This window comes from Phodopus roborovskii, unplaced genomic scaffold (assembly GCF_943737965.1).
Source record: "Phodopus roborovskii unplaced genomic scaffold, PHOROB, whole genome shotgun sequence".
NCBI classification, from domain to species: Eukaryota; Metazoa; Chordata; class Mammalia; order Rodentia; family Cricetidae; genus Phodopus; species Phodopus roborovskii.
The window spans coordinates 2078286-2097706 of NW_026126410.1; the positions used below are offsets into that span (position 1 = coordinate 2078286).

The 19421-nt window shown below is 46.2% G+C and overlaps 1 protein-coding gene across 1 annotated transcript in view; it reads left to right on the forward strand.

Moving 5' to 3' along the window:
• Window positions 1-477: 477 nt before the first annotated feature.
• Dctd (dCMP deaminase) overlaps window positions 478-19421 on the forward strand; it is a 33721-nt gene continuing 14777 nt past the window's right edge. The window contains exons 1-3 of the mRNA XM_051182411.1: window positions 478-530; window positions 1521-1652; window positions 1840-1975. Of these exons, the coding sequence (XP_051038368.1) occupies window positions 1545-1652; window positions 1840-1975 (244 nt within the window). The 5' untranslated portion in view covers window positions 478-530; window positions 1521-1544. The remainder of the gene's footprint in view (window positions 531-1520; window positions 1653-1839; window positions 1976-19421) is intronic.

A 19421-nucleotide genomic window follows, 5' to 3' on the forward strand; every position in this document is an offset into this window, starting at 1 on the left:
GCGAACCAGGTCCCTTCGTTCCTTGTCCCTGGCATCTAGAATCTTTGGAACTTTCGGTCACCTTTCTGTATTTATAGTAACTGCTTAAGGGAGTTGGTGACGGATTCAGAGGACTGGGAGGGTCACTCATCATCAACAACAAAAGGGCCAAGCTCTCAGGCACGCCTGTCCCTTCCTGAGCCCACGCCGGCACCACCAGTGCAAAAAAGCCCAGGGCAAACCGTAAAGGTAAGCGCAACGCTGGGTCCCCGCTGCCACAGCGGGACAGACGCTGGCTTCACGCGTGCCCAGGCAAACTGAGGACCCACTGTGCACCAAGGACCTCACAGCCCTGCTCGCCGGGGATCGCGGCGCGCTCGTCCCCGCCTACTCTTCCGCCGCGCGCGGGCCCCGCCTTCCTCCCGACTTCCTTCTCGCGCGGCGGCGGCGGCGGGAATCGGACCGTACGAGCGTGGTCTGCACCCTGGTGGAGCAGACAGCTGGGGTGTCGCCTGGTGGAGGACCCGGCTCACCCTGCGCGCCGCCTGCACGTGCGTGGCCACTCGTGGGCGGGCTCGCCGCGTTGGAGGGAGGGTGCTCCCGGAGTCTCTGCTGGCGCCTACGTGGTCGGGAGGATGGAGGCTTTAGAACCGGGAGCAGAGTTGGAGGAGACTTGCTAGGACTGTTCTTTCTGGGCTAGGTGGGACGGTTTCTCCCTGGACTGCTGACATCTCAGCCTCAGTTTCCTTGTTCTCAAGCTGCTCGTGGGTGGGTACAGAGCCCCAGGGAGTTTTCAAGCAAGCACAGGCCGCCAGGGGTGGAGGAATGTGTCCCCTTTCGCTGCCCTCCCATCCCCCTTCCAAACCGTAAATTAGGCGGGAAGCTCCAATCAGCAAGTCTCCCTGTTGAGCAGGGTTGCAGGGGCGGCTGAGCCATTGGCTGTTATTTGTGCTTCCTTATATTTACCTTTTCACTGCTAGATATTGTCCTGTAGTCCGAAGGGGAAGTTTGAGAAATTCCCACCTTAAGATTTCTCAATTGCCGTCCTTCCCCGGTTTATTTTTGAGAGGATTCTCTTAGCTGAAGTTCTGTGCCTCCCCCCACCACCCCCAATCCTCTCAACCTCTTCCTCCATTGTAGAGACCATCAAGTCCTGGCCCCGAAGCCCATGTTACAAAACCTGGTTTAAGTTTTGGCATTTTATTTTTTTTCCCCATTCCTCAAGAGTTGATTAATCGATTTATTTGGAGGAATGAAAGGGACAGATCACCTGGTTAGTTCCCGAACTGACGCCATTTCAAATGTTATTTATTTATTTATTTTATTTTATTTTTTATTTATTTACACTGGGCTTTGAGGGCAAATTTCCTGATTTCTGGGGCTGTAAGATGTCATGCTAATGCCTGCTTTAGCTAGAAGTGAGGCTCTTGAGTGGGTAGGACTCATGTGATTTCTTCATAAGTCCAGATGACATTGTCCTGGGTTTGGGGGCTGATGGCATTTCCTTGGGAAGCAGACTGACAATTGTCCTCCATGTTTAGTGGCATTTGACTTCTAGACCCAACATGAGTGACAATTCCTGCAAGAAACGAGATGACTATCTGGAATGGCCTGAATATTTCATGGCGGTGGCCTTCTTATCAGCCCAAAGAAGCAAGGATCCAAGTTCCCAGGTAAATCGGTTTTGTAGGCGGATGTTCAGATACTGGCAGAGATAAATGCAATGAACAGGTTAGGAAACAGACGCCCAGCAATTTAAGAAAATGCAGAGGTAATCTGCCTCCCTTTGTGTGGTATTCCCCTATGCTTCTGTGCAACCTCCCCAGGGCACCAAACCTTTGGGCAATGTTTCTTTTCTAGGTTGGAGCCTGCATTGTGAATACGGAAAACAAGATCGTTGGGATTGGGTACAATGGAATGCCAAATGGGTGCAGTGATGACCTGTTGCCTTGGAGGAGAACAGCAGAAAACAAGCTGGATACTAAATATCCCTATGGTAAAGTATTCTCAGATTGCATCCTGTCGTAATTGAATGCTTCATTGAAAAACTTAGTCTTCCCTTTTAGTCATCAGCAGATGGAAATGTAAGAAAAATTGTCATGAACTACCCTTCCTGATTCCTCCTCTTTTAAACAACATTTTAATTACTCCTTTGATAATTTTACCTCCTTTTAAGATTTATGTGTTTATTTTTATGTACATGTATTGTGCCTGTATACTGAGTCTTTCTCTATCTTGCCAGCCGGCTCCCAAATCATGACACAGAGACTTATTATTTATGAAGTCTCAGCCAATAGCTTAGGCTTGTTTTTAACTAGCTCTTATAACTCAAATTAACCCTTGTCATTTAACCTTTGTTCTTTTATATGGCTTGGTTACCTTTACGTTGTAAAGTCCATGGTGTTTGCTCTGCCTCCCTGATGTGTCTTTGAAACTCTGCCCACCTTGCCAGCATCCTCTCTGCCCTGAAGATTCCGCCTAGCTAATGGCCGTTCGGATTTTTATTAAACCAATACAGTGACGTATCTTTACACAGTGTAATCAAATATCTCGCAATACATAGATAGGTACAAGTGACTGCAGAGGCCAGAAGGGGGTGTCAGGTCCCTTATAAACTGGAGTTATAGGCATTTGTGGGCTGCCTGGTGTGGGTGCTAGGAACCAAATCTGGGTCTACCTCAGGAGCCGCAGTGCGTGCTGGTAAGAGCTGAGGCAACCTCTACAGCACCATCTCTTAAGTGTCAAAGAGAGGCACTAATAGAAACATGATCATTGTTATACAGGCTGGTCCTGAGATCCTGGCCCTTGCTGCCTTTGTGAATCTGGTGATCTTCCCAGTGGCCCGAGAGCCTATAGACAGCAGCAGACAATGAAGGCTACAGCCCTCTGCGAAGAGAACAGGGGTACCCGTGAGGTGACTCTCTAGGTTGTTCCTTTTCTTTGGGAAAGTAGAGGCAGCTTGCCAAGTGGAGCTTCTGCTAATCAAGCAGTGATCCCCTTGCTCTGCTGAGAGATAAAATACGTTTGGCCTCATGAGTCAAGTTCATCTCTGGGAAGCTGGTGCCAGACCAAGCTGGCCATCAGAAAGTGGAGGGCGTGGATCCTCTTCCTGTTGCTTGGGTCTGTCTTCCCACCATGGAACGTGTTCAAAACCAAAGGCAGCAGTATAGAAATGAAGGCCTTGACTTGGCTCTTTGGCTGTTTACCCTAAAATTAAGAGAGGGTGCTGTTGCTGTGACCAAACTTACAGAAATGACTTATGGGAAGAAAGTGTTTTTTTGTTCTTTTTGGGTTTTGGAGACAGGTTTTCTCTGTGTGTAGCCTTGTTCTAGAACTAGCTCTGTAGACCAGGCTGGCCTTGAACTCACAAATCTGCCTGCCTCTGCCTCCCGAGTACACTACCAGGAAAGGTGTGCTGGGAGTACAGGTTTACTGGGTCTCTCAGTTTGAGAGTGGCTTGAGTCTATCATGGCAGTGGGGGTGGCTCTGTCCTTGGCCCTGGAAGTGTAAGGTAGTTAGTGTCTGTTCCCATCTGGTGGACTAGAAGCCAACTTCTGCAGAACTGTGGGGGAGGTATGACCTTTAAAGGCCCACCCTCAGTGAATCATTTTGCTCGGTGAACCTCATTTGTTAAAAAGCTGTACACCGTTGACAACAGCTTCACAAGCTGTGGTGGACCCCAGTGCTCAAAACACAAAGCCTTATGGGACATTCTGGATGGAAACCGCCTAGCCTAGCCCCAAGGGGAATCCCTCCAGAGGTGATGTGGAGGAGAGCCAGCTTTGCTTTTCCTTTTATTTTTCTGCCTGGCTTTTTGTAACATTACACCTGGCTTTTATTTCTTAGGATGAACAGATTGACTCTGTTGGAAGCAAAGTAGATTAAGGTCATCTAAATGGGAAGGATTGTGCCTTCCGGAAATCACATTCACGGCATCCATGTTAGACCTGTCTTATTTGTTGACTCTGCTGGTAGGCTTTACCTCTGGGTATTCCTCGTGAGGAAGTCCATGTCTGCCTTTAGTCAAATTTATGTATTCTTTACTGATGTTCTTGGATCTTCATCATCTTAAGTATGCCCTAGAAGTTTCTTTATAAACTCCTTAAGGGCAAATCCTGAGTGTTTGAACGGAAAAGAAGAGAGTCACCTGGAAGTGAGTAAAAGGATAGAGAAAATTGTAAAACATATAGGATTTTGAAGGGCTTGTGGTGGTGAGTTACGTGAAGAATATGCTAGCATATTTTAAAAACTGTCACACTGGTTTTGATTCTGTGAGCCTCTGATGGGAAGAAGGGGAAATGATTAGTTGTTTTGAGGTCTATGCAAAAATAATTTTTCACGGTACAGTTCGATGTCTCATTAAAAAAAAAAGGGTCAAAGCGAAAAGGTCGATATGTTGAAGATCTACACTGAAATGTATGACTTAACTCCAGTCAATATTTCATTGCATCGGGACAGTGACGTATTGGTTCTTGCTCCAAGCTCTGGGAAGGAGGAGTTCTTCTACAGAATGTCAGTCTGGGATACTCAGGCTGGTTGCTAAAGATACCAGTGGATATAGAGCGCAGCTTTGAGGGTCCCCAGTGGTCACTGGGCACTTGTCAGAGTGGGGTCTGTGCCTTCAGTCACGGAGAACTTCGGGTACATGTTTGCAGTGATGCTCTAGAAACTAGTGACAGAATTACATTCACACACACCCCTCCCCACTGCCTGATGCTCTGTAGCCTCACAGTGACTGGCTTTATTCTTAAGCTGTGGCCTTTTGTCAAGCGTGGGCAGAGTACCTTTGGAGCGGCTTCCCAGGAGGAATTAGACCCCCACAGGCATTTGTCCAACCTCCCTGATTGTGCTTTACTGAAGAGCTGCTGGGTTTCTGAGCACTGGCTGTCTGTCTGCATTATTTTTTATCATCCATATGATACCTCTAAGTTTTCAGAGCTCTTTGCCCTCGCTTATCAATTATTCATTTTATGTGTAGCTGTGTTAGAATGAAGACAATTTTCTTCCACGAGAATAACCTAGTAATTTGATGTACCATAAAAACTGTAGAAGGTATTAAATGGTTTTTAAAAGGCATTTAGTATTACTACCATCATAATATACGTAACACTGGGCTTTAAGTCTAAATAATGATGGCTGTGTGTATGCTGTGTGCTCATTCCTGCCTTTCCAGGCCTTTCAAAGCCGCTGAGAAGTGAATGTTCCAATTGCCTGGGATCTAGGAGGATGTTAGGAGGTATTTTTTAAAACTTCTGTTTTAAGCTTAAAATTTTAATTAAAAAAAAAAAAAGGTAAGTCCATAACTGGATGTTATTAACTCTTTTCTTTCCTCACCTATGTTAATGTTGACCAAGCTTCTCCACAAGAAAGGACAGATACATGGTTCAGTGGTTCTCAACTGCTGAGCCACCGGGTCCCTAAAGACAAATTTCTGTTGTCACCTTGTTGGATTAAGAAAGGTCAGGAATGGCAGTGAGGCCCCCCCCCTTGGGTGTGTCCGTGAGGGAGGCTCTAGAAAGGACTAACTGAAAGGGTTAGGCCTGGCCTAGAATTTGGGTGGTACCTTCTCATGGATGGAACAGACACACACACAGACTGAGCACCAGATCTGCCATGATATAAACCAGAGGTTCCAGTTTCTACAACCCTGCCTCCATTCCTTTCCCCAGGGTGGCAGGATGATTCTGTCGGGTATGCTGTTACAGTAATTGGGAAAGCATCCAGTACAAAGACCTTCCTTCCTTTCAGTGATCAGGTGGCATTTGCACTTGCTTGGCAAGAGTTCTTGGACCACACCTGGTCCTTTCTAGTATATTCCACAGTACCACTGGCTTTTAAATCTCCAGCATCTGCTCCTGCCCCTTTCAAAGTACCTTCTATGGTGTTCCACGTGTAGGGTGGCATCTGATTGCTGGGCAGGGTCTGTGTGTGTGTCTCGTATGTCTTCTTCTTGAACAATTTCATGCATATAAACAATGCATTTTGATCATAGACACCTCAGTGAGGCCTCCTACTCCCTCCAGTCACCCTAAAATCCTTCCTTCATTTTCTCTCTCCTGCATCCCTCCTTCATTTTCTCTCTTATTTTTGGCAACCCACCAAGGACAGTTGGTGCTACCGGTTGGGTGATCTCATTGATTGGTCCTGTGTAGGTAGCCACAGCCGCGGTGAGGTCATGAGCGCAGCAGTCATACCATGTCCTGAAGACACTTTCCATAGCACACATCCCCATCTTTCATTCTTCCCACCACCTCTTCTGAGACAGATGCCTGCTGAGCCTTGGAGAGTGTTCCCTTTAGGGCTGAGTATCCAATAGCCACCTATTCGCCATATAGTGGTCAGTTACAAGAAGTTTCCATGGCCAAGGTTAAAGGCAGCGTTCATCTACGTGTATAAACACAAATGTTTAGAATATAGTTTGACAACATGGCTGTTTAGCAAGGCAGTAGTAGTAGGATCCTCTCTAGGGTCGTCATCTCCCTTACCAAGAGCTTTTGTCCAGGCTTCCCGTATCAGGCATGAATCCCATCCTGTGGAGCTGACCTCAAATCCACTCAAGAATGGTTGGTTATCTCCATAACCTCATGCCACTGTTTACCAGTGATACATCTGGACTGTCAGGTTGGTACAGCATGAGGGAGTTTCCCTCAGTGGGTGGCCTGTCAAAAGCTGTCTTTGCAGAGCCAGCTGAGCAGCCCGAGGATCGTGCCTGAGGGGGAGTGTGGACTAAAGAAAGGCTAGCTAAAGAGGGTAAAGGAAAAGACACAGGATAGTGTTGGGAGGGCAGATTCAGTCAATACTGAATGCCATGGGTTTATTTTTTTTACCACTGTTAATATACCTTAACCAAAAAGGGGAACCTTGTATCATGTATACAGGACAAACAGACTTTTTGTCCTCTTTTCTCCGAGGATTCAGTAACCACACTTCAGATTCAACTTCTTGTTACCTGGCCTTGAGGGTCAGGAGTAACCACATCTCAGACCAGGTCTGTTGTTATTTAGAATAAGACACCTAAGGCCACGATGGAACATCCCACTGTAGCTACACCTTTGACCTTTAGGTGTTATGACTTATTCAGGACAGTTTTCAACTCTCTGCCCTTGAGCCAAGATGGAGTAGAGTCATCTTATGGGTACTGACAGTGGCCTGCATAGAACCTTCTGGCACGGTGAATCTAGCTAGCAGGGAGGAAGTTTTTCGGTGAGTTCCATTTTGGTTTCTCTTTCTGCAACCAGGGCATGTTGTATCTTCAGCAATAAGAGTTCTAGTTTTGATGAACAGCTGAAAGCAATGACAACAGTCTGTGTTCTTTTGGGAGTCTTTTACGGGGCACTCTCCTTGTCTGTGGGATTCAGTTTCTTTAGGGTGTTGATTATCTTTTTTTTTTTTTCTTCTTCTTCTTCTTCTTTCTTTTTTGCAGTTGAGCAGATTAAAGCTTAGACACAGTTACTCCTCAGATCCAGTGTCGGGGGAGTGGTGGCCTGGCCCATCGGGAAGCTGAAAGCCACTTGCGTATGGCATATATTATCATTTTCTTCAGAGGAGTGCAGTGAGCTGTTTCTGTCTCTTCTAGAACTCATAAGTTGGCAGCCTAACTCCAAAGTGATGGTATTTGGAGGGACAGCTGGTGGGAGGTGATTAAGCCTTGAAGGTCCAGCTCTCCTGTACTGTCATCAAGGGCGAGTAAACCCTTATAAAGGGACCCCAGAGAGGGCTTGGTTTTCACCCTTTAAGAAGATGGTAGCTTGTAAACCTGGACAATGGCCTTCATCGGAAGTCAACATGTTCTTGATACTCAGTTTCCAGTCATTGGAACAATAAAAATTAAACATAGTATTTTGTCATAGCAACCCAAAGTGACTAAGCTAGGGAGCCTGAAAATCATGTAAATCTGCATTTACCAATAATAATGCAACTCAATTCTCCTTTATTCATTCTGCTAGCTCAAAGTCATCAGCTTTGATTGACACTTTGTGGGGGAGGAGGGAAACTCGCAATGCTTGTAACATAGTAGAAAGACAACCTTTTCTGGGCTGTCTCTCTAGAGAGGCGTTTTGAAAGGGTGTTTTTGTTCTCCCAGCCCTAGGATCAAAACTTCATGAAACTGTTTGATTATGGTTAAATTTTACTATGGAAAATGAAAATCCCCCTGCTAAGGAAACTGCTCTTCCATTCATTCCCTCCCCACCCCTGAAAAATCCAAAAGCTAGTGTGATGCCTGTGCCAGTCAGTGGCAGGAACAAGGCAGGCTTGTTCAAGCGAGCACTTTCCGGATGAGCAGCCATTAAAAAACCAGGAAGCAGCAAATTTATCTAATTCACTATATAAAAAGGCTCTGGAAGATTTTGATTTTCATGAGGAGGAGGTGGGTTGCTAAATTCATGATGAAGTGTTCAGCTGACGTTTTTTGGTAAAATCTGTTACAGTGAACTGCATCTCATCATGATACCGATTTTATAACATGGAGTTAAAATACTCTTGGTAATTCAGATATTGCTTATTCCTTAGGGTTTTGTAGCAAGTTTGGATGACTTTGTGGCTGTAGTAGAGTCACATTCTTTGTCTGGTTAAGCTTCGGGGAATTTTACCCAATGGTTGTTATTTTTCATGATGCTTTGCATTTGAAGCCTCTCTGTATACCGTTGGTGAAGGACTTAGTGAATAAGCATGCCTCTGCGTCGGTCAGGAAGCAGGATTGCTATGTTGGCCATGTCACGTGATGTCCTATTAGGGACCCCAGTTCTGATGTCCCTAGGAGTCGGTGGCACCTTTACTCTGAACGCATTGGGTAGAAATGGAGTTGTGGACTTCTAGCAAGCAGTATTTCCAGAGGAATACTCAGAAAAGGAATACGGTGCTGCTGAGGTTGGGGAATGAATGGCACAGTATGTAAGAATGCTTGCTGCACAGTCATGAGGCTATGAGTCCAAATGCCTGGTACCCACAGGGGAAAAAAAGAGGCAGGATGTAACAGCATACCCCTGCAATCCCCTTTCTGTGAAGGATGCATACAGGAGGTTATGGGGGGCTTGCCAGCCACCAGCCTAGCCTAGCCCCAGGTTTAATGAGATACCTTGTTTCACATGAATTAAAGCAGGGAGTGATAAATATAGCAAGAAACCCAGTGTCCTTCTCTGGCCTCCGTGTATGCACAGGCACACATACCCACACAGGCATGAGCATAGGAATGGACTCCCTTGCACCCAGAGAAAATGGTTCAGGGAGTGAAATGTTGGAAAATCAGGAATGAATTATGGTGACAGATCCACATGGCAACTTTCACCACTTTTGCCAGCATGTGGCAAAGCTTCTTTAAATTCTATATTTAAATTTAATCTTTATTTTTCACGTTTAGCATATTGTTAAGCATGCAGAGATGTCACTTTAGTGATTACGTAGCCGTTTGCCTTACCCCCTTGAACACTGACATTTTCCTGACTGCCATGCATGTGATGTATTTCTTTGGCATCCAAAAGGTTAGTTTTGAGAAACTAATTTATCAAGAAGTTAGGAAGCTGATCCTCCTTAGGCTGTGCCTTCCTCGACACTTGCAAGAGCATCTTAGTAATTAAGATGAGATTTGTCCTTCTGGTTGAAACCAAATACCCTCCGGTTTTGTTAGGCAGATCTGTGGATTTGATGACTTGCAGTCTCTCTTCTTGCAGGATTTCATTTTGTGTATAGCTTCCTGCCATTTCTCCCCTGCCTGGCTGTCCAGGAGTTGTGACCTGATAGCAGGTCTAATTGGGGGATTTTGTGCAAGTAAGTAACTACTGTAACCAATGAAAAAACTGTTGAACACTTGTGAAGGAAGGAAATCAGGGAGATTGTTTTTGTGAATTAATGGGCAGGCTACCATGCTGTGGGAACTCAGGGATGTGTTAGGATCTTTTCCTCACCACCTTATATTACCCAGCTTGAGATAAGACTAATTACACCTTTAGGTATAATTCTTCGTAAGTTGCCTTCAGAAAGGCACAAATAATTTTATTGATGTACTTGGTTTCTATCAAATAAAGTACGTATTTTTATTGGCACAGGGTCAGGTATATTTAAAGCATCAGTGACCATTTCATTATAAATATCTAGAAAGGATGGACAGTAACAAAATTATCTCTGTTCTAAAGAGCAGATGTAGGAAAAGCTAGATAAATGCCTGACTGTGATGATTAGACCTTGCCATAAAAACACCCATAATGTCTCCATATTACAAAGAGTGATTTTGAAGCCGGCTTGCCTCAGAGAAGCTGGAAATAGTAGTAGCTCTCTAGCTGATGCCCACAAGTGTGCTAAGAGGAGTTTGATACTCTGCCTTGAAATAAAAGGTTTGCAGAAAAGTTAATATCTTCAAAAGAGTTGGTTAACTGCTTAACATTCATACCACCATTGTGCCAATGGGCACGTTTTGCCAGGTTGTTTGTTATTGTCACTCAGGAGGTTCATAGCTGGGTGAGACCATTGGTGACACTGCTCCTCACTCCCAGAAGCCTTCAAAGTGCCTTCCTGCTCTGTGAAAGCTACCCTGCTGGGAGGAGGGCTGGTCAGTACCAGCTCGATTCCCCATGTCCTGTGATGTAAGGTGGCTTCAGCACTAGTCTTACCAAGTTCAAGTGGGTAGCCAAGAACAGTAGAAATAGCCTGTGTTATTTTGGGGATTTATGAGACTCCCCAACAGTGGCTCGAAGGGAGGTATTCTATACCTGGCACTGGGCATTGTGTTTTATAATCTATGGTGTCTAGGAGAAGCATTATCTCCTCCACACTTCCTCTCTCCTGAATACATGCATGTGGTGTGTGTGTGTGTGTGAGAGAGAGAGAGAGAGAGAGAGAGAGAGAGAGAGAGAGAGAGAGAGAGAGAGAACGCTTATAAAATAGGTTTCCATTTGGCCCTTTCAAAACATTTTTTGGTGTTATCCCTTGCCTCTGCCCTGCCTTCCCATCCCCCTCACCACTATCCCCCATTCTTCTCTTTGCTCCCCGCTTCATATCACCTGTGTTCTAGTCCCTCTTTAGCCCCTCCCCAACCCCAAGTAGCCCCCTTTCTAGTGTCCCAGCTTCTGTAGGTATTCCCCATGTGAGAGAGGACATGCGGCATTTGTCTCTCTGGTATAATTTTCCCAGTTCCATTATAAATGGATATTTCTGATGATAATAATTACAGCCACCCACCTCACCCCAAGAGGCAAAGTCTTGCTATGTAGCCAGTGTTAGCCTCTGGGCAACTTATGGCAGCTCTCCCGTCTCAGCCTTCAGAGTGTTGCTCAGCCTACTTTCTTGTTTTACCAGACCAGGGATGCCCCACCCATCATGGGCTGGGCCTTCCCCATCAATCACTAATTAAGACAATGCCTTACTGCTTGCCTTCAGCCTGATCTTCTAGAGGTATTTCCTCAGCACACATACATTGATCGTTCCCAGAAATATGCAGGAAAACCTGGTTCTCAGAGGGTTTTGTGTTTATGTTGCCCTTTATCTTTTACATCTCTGGGTGAGATTGTGCATGTCTGTAATGTCAGCTAAGTAAATGCCAGTTTTACTGAAAACTGACCAAATTCTAGTGAAAAGAACCTGGGCCAGCCATCAAGGAGCCCGGTGGTGGTGGGGTTTTCAGACACAGTGCTTGGCGTGTACTTCTTAGTCTCTCTGTCTCTCTCTCTGTCTCTCGCCCCTTCCCGCCCCCCCCCAGTTAAAGCCCCCACCACCCCCCCCACCCCCCCACCCCCCCCACCCCCGCCTCTGTGTGTGCGCTTGTGTGCTTTTGTGAACCGCTGGTTGATTCTCCTGTCTCCACCCCAGTAAAGCACTTACCCTGAGAATGCTGGGATTACAGGTGTCCATAAAACTGCATCTGGCTTTTTGCATCTTTTGGGTGGTTTTATGTGGGCTCTTGGGTTGAACTCAGGTTGACAGGCTGAGACTTTTCACCTCCCCGACCTCTCAGTTTTTTTTTGGAACAGATCATTGCTGAAGACTCTGCCAGTTCTATAATTTCAAGGAAAAATACTAACAATGTAACCGATTGCATGTGGTTAGTGTTGCTCTGTTTGCTGAATTCTGAAGGCCTTCTTGGTCAAGGCTGTAGGCTATGAGAGTTGTTTGTGAGTGACAAGGAGGATAGAATCAGGCTTCCTACCTGTTGGCATTACACCAGCCTGCCCTTGGGGACCTAGCAGGACATGTCACCAGCAGCAGCCAAGATGTGACACTACTGTAGCCACAGACTGCCCGACTCTCCCTGAGTGCACTGTATCCCTTATAAAATGCAAGCCCATCTCTCCCCTCCACTCTGGCCCAGAGGCTGCCTCTGAACCCCCCCCCCCAAACTTCCCATGTGAACCTTGTGGTTCAACACACCAAAGGGCACCATTAAACTACCTCCCTTCCCTTTTGCTTTAGCTTTGATCCCATTTGGGGATTCTGGGGCTTGAACCCAGGGCCTTGTGCATGCTGGGCAAGTATTCTGTTACTGGGCTGCTCTCCAGCCTTGCAATTCTAAGGTAAATATAAAACAACTAGAGAGAGGGTTTGTGAGGAAGAAGGAGTGGCTAAGGGGTAAGAGCTACCCACTAAATGTGGAGATTAAAAGGTATTAAGAAAAAAAAAAAAAAAAAAAAAGGTTGGGAAATGGCCTTAGAATAGAGGATCTGTATACAAGTGAGAGAGAATGTATTTAACTACATGAGACCTGCTTAGAGTTGTGTGGAGAACAGAGACCAGTCTAAGACCAGGTGGGAAGGACTTGAGAAACCACGCAGTGATTGTCTTCATTTGAACAGAGATGCACACTGGGCATTGGCAAACACCAGTAGTGAATGCTGACTGTGGTGAGAGCAAAGGCTAGCACAGTGGCACCCTAAGGCTAGCACACTGCTGCCCTGCATCTGAAGGGCCGGCGCAATCTTCTTTCAAATGATAGATGCCATCGTAAATTTAAAATATTGAATATGATAACTGAGTATGAATTTTTAAATTCTGCAATTAAAAGACTTTGTTGAAATGCCATTAATTTTCAGTTTAGGTGAATAGAGGGAAGCAGAACTCTGACTTTTTTTTTTAACTCCCTGCAAATAAGTTATCCCGTTTTAGAAGTTTAGATAAATACCGATGAATCATCTCTTCTTTTACCACCCTGAGATTGTCAGCTAATGAAGAGGTTATCCTCTCAAGCCGTGTTGCTTCAGTTTTGGAAATTTATCAGCCATTGCATTTTGGCAGAGTACTCTCCCATGTATCCGTTTACCCACTACACTGGGTCATCTTGCCTGTATGTTACATGTCAGGGTCTGTGCCAGTGGTAAAGAGAACACACACACACTGGTCTATTTTCCCAGCATTTGCAGGGTGAGAGTGGAGGAGGTAATGTTAATGAAATAAACTGACATTATTGACTGCCCTTTTCTGAGAGGGAGATCTGAAGGGTCAGATGGGGGCCACCAGGGAAAATGGGCAGGTTGGTGTTTGGGGCTGAGAGAGGCATCCCAGTAGGGACTGCCTGGGTTAAGCTTCCTGGTGGCATGGTGTGTGCCAAGAAAAGAAGTAGCCCAGGCTTTGAGAGCCAAGGGTGGGCTAAGGAGTTTGCATTTAAGTGGATTATTGTTTTGTGCTTTGGGTTGGTTGTGTTAAGGGGTTGGTTGATCAAGAGGGCAGAGCCTTTGGTTTGTACACTTATAAAGGGTGTTCAGTGAGGGGCTGGGGGGGGGTGTGGTTCAGGGGCTGAAGTGTGGCATGAAGGCCTGACTTTGGAACCCCGGAACCCACATAAAACCAGGTGTGGTGGTGCACATCTATCACCTCAGTGCTGAGGGTCAGAGACAAGAGCATCCTGGGCATCTTAGCCAGTTGTCTAGCTGAATCCACAAATTCCAGTTTGAGCGAGAGACTGTCTCAAAATCATTGTTACAGAAGTGATTATGGACAAGTTCCCAGTGTCAGCTTCTGGCTTCCACATACTTGAACACATGTAGGCCACACAAATTGACATACAGGCCAAGTAGAGTTAGCCATCTGAGGACCCAAGGAGAAGGTTCTGTCTATAGCCCAGGCAGGGGACCGTCTCCAGACACCGTATCTCCTGGTGCCTTGACCTTGGATTTCCCAGCATCCAGATCTGTCTGATGTTAAGTGTCTGTTGATTGGGATTTAATGGTTTGTTACAGCAGCCCACATAGACTAAGGTGGGTTTTGAGTGTGAAATGGGTGTTTGGGGCAAGAGTGACAGCAGGAGCCCAGCTGTGAGGCAGTTGCAGATGGAGGGTGCTGGAGCAAGGAGGAACAGGTGAATACACAATGTGGATAATTTGGAGAGAGCATCAAGCAGATGGCTGGATGTTGATGCGGAGTTGGAGAGGAAGAATCACTCCTCCCCAGCAGTTCCAGGCTGCAGCATGCTTCTCAGAGCCCACAGGAGGACGAGCAAGGTTTGGAGGAGGTGAAGAAAGTGGGTGGCTGTGCAGGCTCCTGGCAAACTGCATGTACACTGAGGGTAGGGAAAGGGGTCTGGGTTAGTGATGCCCTCCCTGGGGGGTTGGGCTTTGAGTGTCTCCGTGGGTCGGGTGAGAGGGGAGCGTGTGTCACCACAGGAGGGGCTTTTAGCCTGTGAGAAAGAACTCCAGCACTTGGAGGTGGGATAAGAGGAAGGGCCTGCTTAAGAGTAGTGTGCCTGTAGGGAGGGCCACAGAGCTGTGTAAAAGAGGGGTCGGGGTAGGAATGGGAATGAAGCCTTGCACTGTGCCCAGCTCTGCTCTACAGTGTCTGGTTTGTCGAGATGTTGGTGTTGCCAATAAGTAGCACTTTGAACATTGATAGGCTTCAGAGCCAAACTGGAGTAGAAGGGAGGATGGAAGAATAAGAGCGCAGCCATACGACAGAGTAGGACAAGAGCCTGCAGTGTCGTTTGTGAGATGGGAGGTCTTATTTTTAGTTTCTTGGTTTTGTTGTTTTGTGTCTGGCATGTGTTAGTTGATCAAATCTCCAGGAAGAGGAGAAAGAGGTGAGGTGTTTGAGGCCCCGGGGGCAGGGATGGCTTCCCAAGGGTCCTGTTTAGTGAGGAAGAGGGGACACCCAGGGCAGAGAGGGGCCAGGTGACAGTGGCCACAGGAGTTCTGGAGCTGCACTGGAATGTGATTTACATCAGTTCTAATGAGGGCCAGGGAGGTGGCTGGAAGCTGGAGCAGGAGCTGGCTTGAAGGGTGGGAGAAACATGCTGAGGCCTGGGGGCAGCTGCTGGAGGACCATCCTAGGAATATAGGGCAGTTTCAGAACCTGCAAGGATTGGAGAATCCGGAGTTAGAGTTAGGTCAGCTGATCCCACTCTCAGCCTGGCTGAGGCAGGGTCAGCTGGATGCCTGAAGCGGGCCTCATGGAGCTGGAATTAATGAGCTCCAGAGCATGGGGTGGATCCTGACTCTCCATGAACTACCAGTTTACCCTTTAAAAGCCGGGAGTCCAAGAGGCAAGGTTGGAAGCCTGGCTGTGTGTGTTTACGTGACGGACTGTCAGAGGCCGGTTGGCCCTTTGTTGCTCCCGGTACCTTTTAGTCATTGCACGTGTGTTTCATGTGAGCAGTAGGAAGGGAGTTGGCCTGGCTTAGCCATGGATGAAATGCAGTCATTCTACACCTCCCCCTCCTGACCTGATTGTGTGCCCGTAGCACATAGGCAAGCAATGTAATTAGAGTTCTGGGGGCTTTATTATCAATAATGGAAACACCACAGTCAGAAATGTCTTTAGCCCTAAGCACTACCATTGGGTCTAACTGGCTCCCCTGGGTGCCTTGGGTTGTTACCAGCAGCTCTATTGAGAGGCAGAGGAAGGGGGTAGGGGATGGGATGGGAACAGAGCAGCAGAGAGGGGAAAAATCATATATTCCTGTGGCCCAGGCTAAGTGTGCCACCCAGGGCTACCTGATTAGTCCTGGCTGCCCACAGGGTAGGAAGCAACACTAACCTTAGTTACCAGGTGGGTCTTGTGCACAGTGTCCTTACTGGACCCTGACCTCTGTAGGGTTCCTGGGGGGATGGGGTGGGGGAATTTTTCTCAGTTTCAATGGTCAGGAGGAGGAAGCTTATACCTGCTGATGTCCTTCAGAGTCCTGAACCAAGGAGATGGTGGGTGATGGACAGCAAATTGGCCAACATGAGGAGGATGTATAGCGGACAGGCAGAGCCAGCAGCAGCCTCCGTGAGAACTGGGGGATGCCGTTCCAAGAGTGGCCCCAGAAAGTTGCTGCAGAAAGTAGACCTTATGTAGTTCATGGATACTACACAGGTTCGAGCCTTGCTCAGAACCTGGGGGATTTGGCTGCTTTTGAGAGAATAGCTTGTGCCTTCTTTTTCTAATCCTGGATTCCTTTGCTCCATCATTTTCTAGACCTGTTCCCTGTGTACAGGTTGAGGATAGGAAATTAATAGACATTTTTCTAGCCTAGGGCTGGTTTCTCTGAATTATCTCAGTTTGCTGCTTTCCTTTCTGTATCATCATTCCTTATGCAGAATTGTGTGTGTCCTTGACGCCAGAAGGCTGTGAGTTTGAAGCCCATGATCTCCTGGAGAGAAAGGTCACTGGCTGAACGTGGGGAACATAGGGAAGGGGAAAAGCATTGGTTGGCCAGGCAAAAGTGCTGTCCTCTTGTCACCTCTGTTCATCTCTGCCATGAGGGAAGACCTTGGTGTCTATCTCCCAGGAGTCCTCACCATCGTTGGGAATCTTCTAGGGTTGAAGTCATTCTTTCTCTGTAAAGTTCTGACTAGTGGTAACAAAGGCTGCATTAGCATAATTTTTTCCTGTTGCAAGGTTTCTCCTCCCGCTTCCTGGGGTGCTCCCCAGTAGCTGCACAGAGGAAGAATAGTATCCTTAAGAAGGGCTGGGGCTTCAGATCCTTGGAAAACTCTTATAATTAATCAGCACGCTACTTTACAGTTATAAACCTTTTGCTTTAGAAGACCAGGTGTGTGGGTGGGGTCCCTGCAAGTGTCACAGCCAGCAGAGAAATGATCCAGGTGAGGTAAAAATGAAACTCAGGACAGCAGGTCTTAGCTGGTCCTGGGTTAAAACAAAACAAAACAAAACAAACAAACAAACAAAAAAAAAAAAACAAAAAAACTTCTAGAGCGGTATTCTCAACCTGTAAGTCACAACCCCTTTGGGGATTGAACACCCATTTCACAGAGCTCACCTAAGACCATTGGAAAACACAGATATTTATGTTACCATTCATAACAGTAGCAAAATTATGCTTATGAAATAGCAATGAAAATAAATTTATGGTTGAGGGTCACCACAACATGAGGAACTAGCTATATTAAAGGGTCACAGCGATAGGAAGGTGGAGAACTATTGCTGTAGAGGCTAACACCAGGTGGTTTATTGTAAACACATTTAAACACAGTACTATTTGGGAGAAAAAAGTTTCCTGATGCAATGCAGTTCCCAGTGTACTGGGAGGATTAAGGTGTGACTTCATCAAAGCTCCTTTGCAAAATTCGTATGACGGTGAATATGGGTTGTATGGCTTAAGGGTCTAGTGTGGTTTCTGACAGATAGCACGGAGGTCAGCAGGCTGTGAAGTACTTGTGACTTCAAGGATGGGGTCTATTGACTGAGAAAGAAACACAGCTAAAGGTTTGGGGAAGGAGAGTCTGGGCTGAGCATTCTGGGGGACTTGGGCGAGGCCTGGCTCTACAGATAGCAAAGGTCACCTGGTCATCAACAGCATCCACGCCCAACCTTCAGGGTGGAAACACATTCACTTCCTCTTTTGAGAGCCAGCCCTGTGTGATTAACATTCCTGGTATCCCTATCAGTCTGTGAGCACTGACACCTGCTGCTACACAGGTGTGATATTGTTTGGGAACAGTTTTGGGAGGTAGCCATAAAACGTAAGCCTTTGGCTGGGCAGTGCCCTGGATAGTGGAGGTTGTGGCGTTTTACTTCAGAGGCTTGTCTGTTGTTAATTATTGACTCGAAGGAGAGATACATGAAAGGCTGGCAGTGACATATGAGACCTTGTCAGGGTATCTTTCAATAATTAAGAAACAAGTAGTTGGAACTCCATTTTAGTTCTGGACCCGTGGAGCATTTCCTTAGATGGGTCTCTGAGAAGCAGGGTCCTCTGGCTAGGACGTTTCCATCAGGCATCCATCCTCACATTAGTGAGGGCAGAGGTGGACATGGCCGTGCTCCTAGAGATGTGCCCAGACTTAGTGACTCTGACACTCTGGTACCTCAGGAGTAAACTCACTTAGATTCTAATTTGCAGAATGGTGGCAAGAGTGTGGTTATCAGAACAGAGGTGAGACAGCTTGTTAATAATGTATATAAGTCAGCCTTAAATTGGGGTACCCCATTTCATGTCAGTTACTAATTGCAGGGTGAAGGCCAAGAGAAGAGAAACGAGGCGCCATTGTTTGTCCTCACGTCTCAGCAGGAGACTAAGGTCACTGTGGGTGACACTGACAGCAGGTTTCATGTTCAGTACTTAGAATTTGTTTAGCATCATACAAATGGGTTTTTTCTTCTTTTTCTATTTTCCTTTTCTACTTGAGTAGCTATAATAGCACTTGTGTCTAAAATAGATATTGTATTAGTCTTACATCAAATGCGATGGAAGTCAAATCTATAAAATGTTGAATCTCTTAAATCTAACAAGGATGGAGTACATCCTGTTAATTTGTCAAACTTCCAGAGAACCGCCTACGTGAGACAGTGAGGATTAATCAAGCCCCAGTGAGAGAGAATTTGAAAAATATAGTTTTCTAATTATACAATCTCTTCTCAGTGGGCCAAGGTTAATGTAGTTCTGAATTCTGACAGTTAGTAATAGAAAAAAGAAAGACAGACAAGACCGGAGTGTATGAATTGTCTCCTAATCACCTGAAGCAGGCTCTGTTCTGATCATCACACTTTCTGTGCATTAATCTGGTATTTTCAGCACTTGTTCTTTTCTTTTTACATGATGTTGGGAATAACTAGGGGTTTTTTGTCACTCTTTGTGCTTATCGGGTATCTGTGTTATTTGGGGACTTAAGTTTTTGCTTAGTGTCAGAAATGGCTAACAATGGGAAAATTCATTTTTTCTTTTTTGACACGATTAGGCTGCCTTATGAATATTTGTTAAGCGTTGTGCATCTTAAGTTCTTTGTCCTGTGCTAGAATGAGTATAAAACCTCACATACTAGGCTGGACCAGGCATGGTTGGTTTTGAGACATGGGCATGCTGTGGGCTTTGCTTCAGGTTTTAGGTGTCCCCAAGACTGTCAAGCAACTAAAACCTGATACTAAATTCATTTAACTGATTTGTGACTTGCTGGTTTGGTTGTGCATGCTTGTCATCCCAGGACTCAGGCTGAAGAAAGGATTGCCTGGAGTTGGAGACCAGCTCAGGTTACACGGTGCGTGCCAGTCCAGGTAGGACTTTATAGCAAGACGGTGCCTCAAAAACC